Below are 9,867 nucleotides of genomic sequence, written 5' to 3'. Positions count from 1 at the left end.
CAAGTAAGCGGCAAGAGGACGGTGTTGAACGGTATGAGGACGGTATGAATACGTTATGAAAACGGTCACACTGTATGAACACGTTCACAACACGCTCACAACACGTTACAGAACGGTGATGAAAAATGGAGAGCGGACTGACCGTTGCCATTCAAATCGGGGTATTTATGGCAGTCGTGTCATGACGTCAGCAGTCCGGGGACTCGCTCACAGGACACTCCGAGCGGTGAGGGGACGCTAAGTGACTGGTAGGTGGCTGCTACAAACCCGGTGCACACGTTCGAGACCCGGTATGGGCCCGGTATGGAAACGGCCAAAATTTTCAACAAAAGTCAATCTGGGCGGTGAAGACGGTAGAAGCACGTTCAACACCCGGTATGCGCCCGGTGAGAACGGTCAGAAGATGGCAACGAAACGGTGAAAAGATTAATTTTATGAATTTTTTTTTGCGGCCGGGGACAAGTTCGCTCAAAACCCAACGTTCTGGACTCTGCTGTTTTTTTAATAGCCCGGCAGGTGGACGGTAGGCCTACACGGCAGAGTGTGAGAGCTCCATTACTTACATACATATACATGTAGAATGGGCAGAAAGTAACACGACCTAAACAACATTGTCAACGATTTTTTCTTCTAAAAATGTGCATTGAATTATGTTTTTTTAAAACCGCTAAACAAGAAGTATCTTTGTGCCATTAGTATGTAGACGTTTCTATGAATTACTGACAACTTTGAGTTTCGGGTGTTTCAACATTAAGCTATGTTCTACGATCCGACCTCATTTTCCTCTTCGCAAATGTAGAGGACTTTGATACCGAGGAAATTGTGTTATTATTGATCTCTGTTGTTAACCCATTACGGGGGAGAATTTTGAGACCGAATGAATATTTTTTGCCTCTGGGTTAAATATTTGCTCTTTAATTGTAATAAAACAAATTATTTGTACTTACAATATCATGACCGAAGAATGCATTGATGGGGAACAAAATCACGACAAAACACGCTTTAACTATTGAATGATTTTCTATTTCTATATTTCACCACTTAAAAAAGAACTACTACCAAACTCAAATAAAAGACACCTGTCCGTCCGTGTATAAGTGGCACGTAAAATTGTCATTTTACGTTCATAATAGATAGTCAAACATTGATATACATTTTGTAAATTCCACTCTTTTCGTTAATTTCATTAAATCAGGGGTGTTAATGTTTTCCTCTCAAATGGTAGTCATTCCGTCGCGTCAACTATTTAACAATTATTATCAGTGGTTATGTATTTTCTATTTAATTCTATGTATTTACTGAAGGGGTATAATATCTTAACAGTACTTTCTTAATAGGCATTTATGCTGCGATTTCAAGCATTACTCTGTCTCTGTGATAATTATAAAGTTTGTTTTTACAAAGTTGTTGTTGTGATCTATAATATGCACCCAAACGTTTTCGTTTTTTTAATCACACACTTCCTTTTCTTTCCTTCTTTAAATGCTTCAGAATGGTCTGGTTTCCCTTCCTTAATAAATGCATGCAGGGCTGTATTATTTTTGTGGATCATGCATGGTGATGACGAGAAAGTCCTGTTCATGGTATAATTGATATCAGATTTTTACCTATCTCGAATTATTTGTTTCTTCAATTCTTTGGCTATAGCTCACGCGGCTGACAATATCTGACTATGGAACTGTCTCGTAGGTTTTCGGTGGATCTACTTGGATGGTCCAATTCCATCAACGGAAGCGACGGACGCTTGCGATTAGCTCCGGGATGTCCTTTAGGCGACAGCGAATGATGGCTAGCATCACCTTGCGGAACTCTGGCATCGTCCTGGCATAAATCAGAGGGTTGACGCAACTGTTGAAGGTCAACATCAGGCCTGTCCAAGGGACGCCCGGATCACTCGGCGGAACGACAACACTAACACCAAATGGGAGCAGGCAGATGAAGAAGGCTAGCACCACTATGGCAAGTCTTTTCGTAACCGTGACATTGTACTTGTTCAGGTGTGGTTTTGCCTTGTTATTAGGCGAATTTTTCTTAAAGAATCTTGGACGCTTCTGATTAGCTTTGGTACTTCCTGAAGATTCATTCTCAGAAACTTCAAGGAATGTGTTTTTTGGTAAATTCTCAATTGCTGTAAATTTGCCCTCTTCATTTAATGTGATCTTTGTTTCGGTAGTTTGTGATGTGTGAAGGTTTGAGGTTAAACAGCTTTGTGTGATTGTCTCTTCAGATGTGCTCGGTTCATTCGAGGGAACCTCTGATGAGCTAATGTTAAAGTTGACATTGTCATTGCCACGCCTTTGGGGTGCTTCTGCCTTTTTGAGCTGGTTCATCTTTTTACTTTGTCTGGAAACGAAGAGATAGATCAGAACGTAGATAAAAACGACAACAATGAACACAGGGAGGATGATGGAAACCCCGGCTATGAGGCTATATAAGTCTGAGTTAGGAATTGACGTATCCTGCGAGCATACCTTGTACTCGTGAGAATATCCCAGTCGGCCCAACCCAGCAAAGGGAGGTACCAGAACCAAAAGAGCTGGATACAGCCAAGCGCTAAGCACCATGAAGCATATGTTTCTAGTAGTGTAGAGTTTCTGGAAGTGTATACTAGACTTTGTCAGCAGGTACCAGCGGTTAAAGGCAATGAGGGCCAGCGTCATGACACTGGCACCCAGACAGATCCATGTCACGGCCGAATTGGCTGCGCAGATCCAACCTGGCAAAGGCCATCCGTCACGACTTAGCATGGCGACAACATTAAACGGGAGACAGAGGCATGTGAGAAGGTCGGAACAGCCCAAGTTGACGACGAGCCAGTTGGTGGATGATCGGAGTTTACGGGATAGGACTACGGCGGCGATGACGAGTGTGTTGCCGATGGATCCCACAAGGAAGACGATACAGAGGATAGTGGCTATAGCAATGCGCTGGTTGTAATCTTCAAACACAAAGAGATCCGTATCGCTACTCCTGATAGTGCTTATGTCCATGGTTGTTGGGATAATAGTATGACCTTCCATAATTATTTCGTCTTTCGTCGTCGATTCCTCTTCTGAAAAATAAAATAAAAATCATAGAGAGAAGTAAAGCAGAGAAGCATCTGATGAATAAAATGACTATGATTTTCATAATAAAGCCGGAAAAAAAGATGTTGTATCGCCATTTAAGTGCCAAAACATGTGTCGGTCGGTCGGAAATTAAAAAAAAAAAAAAAAAAAAATCTTCTTTTTCTTCTCCCTCTTTGGGATGATATTTCTCTCAGTTTTGAATGCTTTAATACATTTTTACTGAAAAACGGTAAAAAAAAATAAAAGCTTTGTTATAAAGCCGGCCGTAGATTTCAAGATTTTCGGGTCGGTCGCAAAGGGTAATACAACATCTTTTATTTAAAGGCCTAATTGGTTGCAAATGCCGGAGGAGCCATACATACCTGATACCACTATAGGATGAAATTATCCGTATCCGGACACCTACCCCCTGGACAACCCCCCCCCCCGGATAATCACCCACAGTCAACTACCCCCTAGGATAACTACCCCCTAGGACAACTGCTCCTAGGGCAGTCGTCCGGGGGTAGTTGTCGTAGAGGACGGTTGTCATAGTGGGTAGTTGTCTGGAGGGGGGGGGGGGGGTAGTTTCCTGGGGTGGTTATCCGGGGGTGGATGTTCAGGGGGAAGGTGTCCTAGAACCGAAATTATCATGACGTAATCTATGTCGTCGACACCTCTACAAAATACTATCAGAGCAAGAAATAATAACAGAAATAAAGGATGAACTATAAAATTACACGTTCGTGATTGTATTTTAAGTAGGACCTACCTATGATAATGTCCATGTCTTTGATCTAGATATTGTTATTGTTGGTTATTAATGTATCATTTTTGTTTCACTTTTAATGATTCTGTTGTATTTAACTTGAATTAATGAAAATACCAATCAAACTAGGGATCGATCTACGCCTTCTTCTTTGTGTTAATTACGCTCTTCAAAATGACTTACATGTATTCATGAATTGCATACATTATATTAAAAACTTGAGTCTGTTTGTGACTCAGGAAGAGGAAATGGAAGAAATAATGTTAAGTTGAATTGGACAGAATTGAATTTAACTGAATTTATTGGTGAGTTTATATATTCTTGACAGATATCAGCTAAGTTATTCACATTTCCAACAGGACAAAAGACATTCCAGAATTAATTGTAAATATAAAAATAATATATGCTTACATGATATGAAGATTAGCAGGATTCACTAGGATGTATTTACATACTGAGTGACTCAAACACCCTATATATATATAGATTATGAAGTACACCGACTGCTATAAAACACTTCCTGGGCCCCATTTCACAAAACTTTTCATCAGTGACTAATGACAGTTTTTGTTAAAAGCAAGTGAAATCCTTGCTTCTGCTTGGTTATCAGCAAATTTGTCACTGATTTTTGTAATTTGTCATTGAAAAAAAAAGCTTTGTAAAATGGGTTCCAGTACTCTGTTTGCCATTATCTGACTGTGCTTATTGGGGGAAGGAGATTTGGAACATTTTTTATTTACTGAGCAATTAACACCCTCGCAAAAAAAATCAATCTTGGGATATGTCTACGATCAAGGATGGATTGAATAAGTTATTCCGGAGAGAAGGAAACTACTAGGAAACCAAAAGTTTACCCATGACGTCAAGTTTATGCAGAAATGACAATGGATGACGGAAATATGGGCAATAATAGAAATGAGCAAAATGGCGCCTAGATGACGTCACGCATCAGTCATTCACAAATCCATTTGTTTGGATCGATTTTCACGCATATGGCACATGTCATGAACATTTCATTGTCATTAACCATGCCATTGATGAGATATGAAGCAAACAAGATCCATACAGAAAAAATAGGGCAAAAAAAGATAGATTCTAACGAAATCAATAGGTGCTCTGCTACTCTAAGTGGCAGATCACCTAATTACAAATGTTAAATATACTATGCCCTTTTGCAGCCAACATCAAATTCTGTAGAACTTTGCAGGAATTATGATATGTCCTATCTGTGAAATTAAGCAGTGTCCTAATATTCAAATTATGCAAGGAAACCCGTTTAGTAGCTAGAATTCACTGTCAGGCACTTTTGAGTGACTGACTGGCTTTTTTTCTTCTTTGGTAATAACATACATAAAATGAGCTGTAAAAGGTATATGAGCATTTGCTACATTAATAACCAATTTCTTGTAATGGCCAAAATTAAACTAATTGAATCTTGCGCAGCATAAAACGTACGACCATTCCGTACAATGGTCTGAAAATCAGACTATTGCTTACTGGCTCTGTAGCTCCTAAGTCGATTCGACAACTAATAGTCGTTATTTTCCCACTTACAGACATTTTCAAGCCCCCCTTTTTTACGGAAGTTCTAAATAAGTATTAAGGGACATAGTACCTTTAAACGACAGGTTCAGATGTAACAAGCTATAATTTAATTTTAAGAAAACAAAGTATGTATGATTCAATTCTAAAAGGAAAAATAATTCCATCAAACACTGACCCGATTAGAATTGAAAATTCTTTTTATCGAGAGAACTGAGTCGTTATTTTTCTTAGGCAATCTTATTCATGGGTTACTTGACTGCATATTGCTAATATATCTTCAAAGCTTTCAAAAAGTAAAGGTGTTTTATCCAAACTCAGATATTTATACCCATCAGAGTAATGGTCAGTATCCATAATGCTGTTATATTACCACACCTCAATAATTGTAATGAGATATGGGGCAAAACATATGAAATATATATTGATAAACTATATATTTTACAAAAACGCACAAAACGACTGATAAAAAGGAGTCACTTCCGTATTCCCAGTCTTCCACCATTTCTCCCAGTTGTCTCCCAGTGTTTGAACTTGTAAAACTTGATATATCAGTTTTCATGTTTAAGTATCACAAAAGGATTCTCCCAATATTTTTCGATCAGATGTTTCGAACTAATTCGTCATTCTTTACGAATCACACTCGTAGACGGGATAATCACTGTGTCCCAATTACTCGTTCAACTATAAGAACCCATTCCATCCGTTTTACATGAGTACATGAATGGAATTCAATATGTATAACGTCAAATCCAGCTCCACACCATCTCGTTTTGTAACGCTATCCAAAAAGGGGCGGATCTACGGGGGGGGGGGGTTAGGGCGTTTACCCCCCCCCCCCCATCGGGCGGACCAAAAGAAAGGAATTTAAAAAAAAAAATTTAATGTCGGGGGCAATTTTTTTTTTGTCAAGTGCTCACTACCCCCCCCCCCCCTCCAACTGAGCGAAATATTGGTCGGCGCGATTTTCGAATTTCGGGCTTGATCCGCCACTGGGTCAACCCCCCCCCCCCCACCCTTAACAGGAAGCTAGATCCGCCCCTGCCAAACGTTACAATTTTGGAACAATGTCATCCTTGACTATTAAGTAGACCCTTTTTTATCTTCCTCATTCTCACCTCTTCTCGTTCTTCTCTTTCTCTTTCTCACCTCTTCCCTTTCTTCTTTTTCTCATTCTGAACTCTCCTTTTTTTGTGTTACCCTTGTTAATGTATATGGGTGATACCTGAAAGTCAATGGTCGGGATTTTTTTTTCTTCTTCTAAGTATATACCGGTACCTATTTATTTCGCTATTTAATTTTATATTGTGTGACTACGTATTTTTTATGATGCCAAATAAACAGAATTATCATAAAATTTAATTTAGAGGAATACGAACAATATTAATTTGTTCTGACTACGTAGACTTTGTCAGAGGCGATATTTCCTTTCTCCTTTTCGCTCTCTTTATATCTCTCTGTGACCCTCTATCTATCTCTCTCTCTCTCTATCTCACACACACACTCTCTCTCTCTCAATTTCTCTTTCTTCCTTTCCCCTCTTCCCCCTTCTCTTTCCCCTCTATCTCTCTTTCTCTCTCCCCACCCAGCACCCCCTTTCTCTCTCTCGTTTATAAATATATCTTTTTAATAGTTCTCTGGGACTTTGTAGACTCTGACCTCAGACGATCTAGGATCAACAGTGAGTCACTCTGTTGATCCTAGATCGTTAGAGGTGACATCTGTTTCCGGATGAGGAAAGAAAGACCACGAAAGATCAAAATAAGAGGAAATACCATCTCGTACTTGGCCTAGGCCTATTTTGTGAAAATATGGGGAAAGTCCCCTAAAATCCGAGTCTGTGCGTGCAGACTGGCATGGTTTCCTTGGGTGGATTCCTTGCATGACCATGACGTGAGTCAGAAGGGCAATAATTCTCCGTTACAGTAGGCCTATATAAGTAAAAAAACAACCTTGGTTTAATATCCATATCGTTAGCAATAACGATATACTCATGTGTTTAAGCAATTTACCCTTTTTTTGTGCTAAAGAACTGCGGCTTGAAGTCGTGTAGTGACCTAAGAGCTGAAGTCTCACAGAGTCCTACCTTTCCCTTCTTCTCGTGGGCCTGCGAGCCGGAGGTGAAGGGGGTGTTTTTCAAGGTACTACACAGCCCACCCCCCCCCCATATCGACTCCATTGTTTGTTGGTTTGATTAATTTGTGTTTTGGATCTGTTTTCGTTTGACCTGGAATTTTCGGACGTCACTTGTGCTCCTCAGGTCATTACATTATAACCTCAGTTCCCTTAGTGACCAAAAACAAAAATGATACCAACAGGGCCCTAGCTGCTCGTTACTGGTAAGATTATATTCGCTAGGGAATATCAACGATAAAACCTTTTCTATTTCATGAGAGAATGTATGTACTTGTTCCGTGACACAATTTGTTTTTAGTCATTAGTTCCTTGTTGCTTTAGGAAACAAAATCATCAGGACGTTTGCGGGGCCAGGATATCGCATGTTTTCCTTTTACCTTATGTCATAACCTGTTCCGTGTTGATGACGTGTCTCTGTTTGTTTTTAGAGCTATGAGATTCCGCATTTGGGGATGAAAAGTAAACATTACGATAGTTCACCAGAAAAGTGTGGGTGCTAAATAAGTTGAATCCCTCTATGCCACGTATGATTTTACTGGGCGTTTCAATTAATTGAATTGAACAACAACACAAAAGAAAGCAAGGAAGAAAGAATGAAAGAAGAAGAAGAAAGAGAGAGAGAGAGAATCAAAATAAATATTAAAGAAAGAGAGAAATAAAACTCGAGCTTCGCTTTTTCCAAGTACCCCAAAAGTGCCCATTTTACTTTGGGGGAAATGTTCAATTTTCTGCCTAATGAGCGCCCCCCCTCCTTTCCTTTGTCATAAAAGTCCCTTTTCACCCGCCTCTGATAATTGTCTGATAGGTGGCCCTTGCACTATTAAAAATGTCCTTTTACTTTGTAGTAAGTGTATTTTTCTTCTTTTCAAAGGTGCCCCTTTTCATCTCTGATTTTTTGTATGATAAGTGCCCATTTTCTTTTTAAATAAGTAGCTTTTGCCCTGTTGATTGGTGTCCCTTCTTCTTTCTAATAATTGTCCCTTTACCTTACTAAAAACACATTTACGACCCTGATAAATGCCCCCTTTTAATATGATAAGTTCCGTTCGTTATTATACTGTGATATGTCCCCTTTTCTAATAATATTATAAATTGCCCTTTGAAAAGTACACCTTTTTGGTGTAATAACATGTTTTCTATATCTACCACCAAATGAAAGGCAGTGTCGAAGAATATGAAGGGTTAGCATGTGTCATGTGTAAATAAGATATGATCGGTCACAATACGACCTCATAATTTGTGTATGTTTGTGTGTGAGTGCTCGCTTGCTTCGCTCGCTTCAGACCATCACACTCAACTGCAAAGCGCGGAGTTGAAGCAGTGTCTTGGACCACTTAAACAGAAAATCTCTAAAGTCATCCCTGATAAAGTAGTAGGGGTATAAACTTAGTTTTTTTAAAAAAAATCATGTTTTTCCGCTTTGAGGCTTACGTTAAAAGACGCTTCGCCGCTACTGGACCATCTATAGACTATACACTGATATATCCCCGCCCCTTATAACAAAGCCCAAGCTATGCAACTGTCTATCATTATAACCTATTATTACCTTCTAAAGTGTTATAGTCAAACATTGAAATAGCACACACTAATTATGTACTGGCAAAACTCATCAATTAATTATACTATTCAATAACAAAATTCCCGCCACATATCTATCTGAACACTAAAAAAAAATCAGCATCAACACACTCGTCCGACTCTTTGGACATTCACAGTCTCAAAGATGTGTACATATCTCATTCCTGAAAGCCCATTCGTTCCTGAATTGGAATATACTATATCAAGAGGGTGATACTTGACATTAAAATTAACAATTAAAACTACAGCTTTTTAACTGGATATAAAATAGAAACGAGAATAAGCTTACCTAGAATAATAACATGAAGAGAAGGAAACTGTAGCTTGTGGTGAAATTGGTGTCAACGTGAGGACTGACACATGGCATCACCGGCAATCTGGTCTTATGTTTCTCCTCATTAAAGCTTCCAGGACTCTTCCATTCCCCAAGGGGGAGGGGTTGTATATGTTTAGATGCAATTTTTAGCCATCTATACTATTATAAGTAACTGATTTAGGATTTGTAAGTTCAATCATAATATTGTGTTTTACTGAATGTTACTGATTTAAAATTATATTTAACAGAATCTTTGAGGGGGGCATAATTTATCAACAAAACAATCTGTTTGGCCCAATCACATTATGTTGACGTCAAAGCATTTTAACAGCAAACGAGAAACACAAAATCGCATCTCCAATTCATACCCTATCAGAACAAAGAAAAATTGGGGTAACCTGCTATTCTGAAGAAATATAGCGAATTCAAAATATCTACTTTTTTAAAGACCGTCAACACTACTGGGCCAGAAGGGATTA

At 39.0% G+C, this 9,867-nt stretch overlaps 1 protein-coding gene across 1 annotated transcript; it reads right to left on the bottom strand.

Moving 5' to 3' along the window:
- Window positions 1–528: 528 nt before the first annotated feature.
- LOC592935 (muscarinic acetylcholine receptor M2) lies at window positions 529–9,431 on the bottom strand. Its single transcript, XM_792433.4, has 2 exons — window positions 9,362–9,431; window positions 529–3,052 (listed from the first exon to the last, which is right to left on the bottom strand). The coding sequence occupies exon 2, from the start codon at window positions 3,018–3,020 to the stop codon at window positions 1,725–1,727; it is 1,296 nt and encodes a 431-aa protein (XP_797526.2). The 5' UTR covers window positions 3,021–3,052; window positions 9,362–9,431; the 3' UTR covers window positions 529–1,724.
- Window positions 9,432–9,867: the final 436 nt, after the last annotated feature.

The sequence above is a fragment of the Strongylocentrotus purpuratus genome, unplaced genomic scaffold (genome assembly GCF_000002235.5).
Source record: "Strongylocentrotus purpuratus isolate Spur 01 unplaced genomic scaffold, Spur_5.0 spur5_scaffold_7, whole genome shotgun sequence".
In the NCBI taxonomy this organism is placed as follows: Eukaryota; Metazoa; Echinodermata; class Echinoidea; order Camarodonta; family Strongylocentrotidae; genus Strongylocentrotus; species Strongylocentrotus purpuratus.
Note: the sequence above shows the minus strand (reverse complement) of the source record. Positions and strands in the feature narration are given on the sequence as shown.

Excerpts from the sequence above, each read along its gene's own strand:
- LOC592935 (XM_792433.4), bottom strand. The coding sequence starts at position 3,020 with ATGGAAGGTCATACTATTATCCCAACAACCATGGACATAAGCACTATC.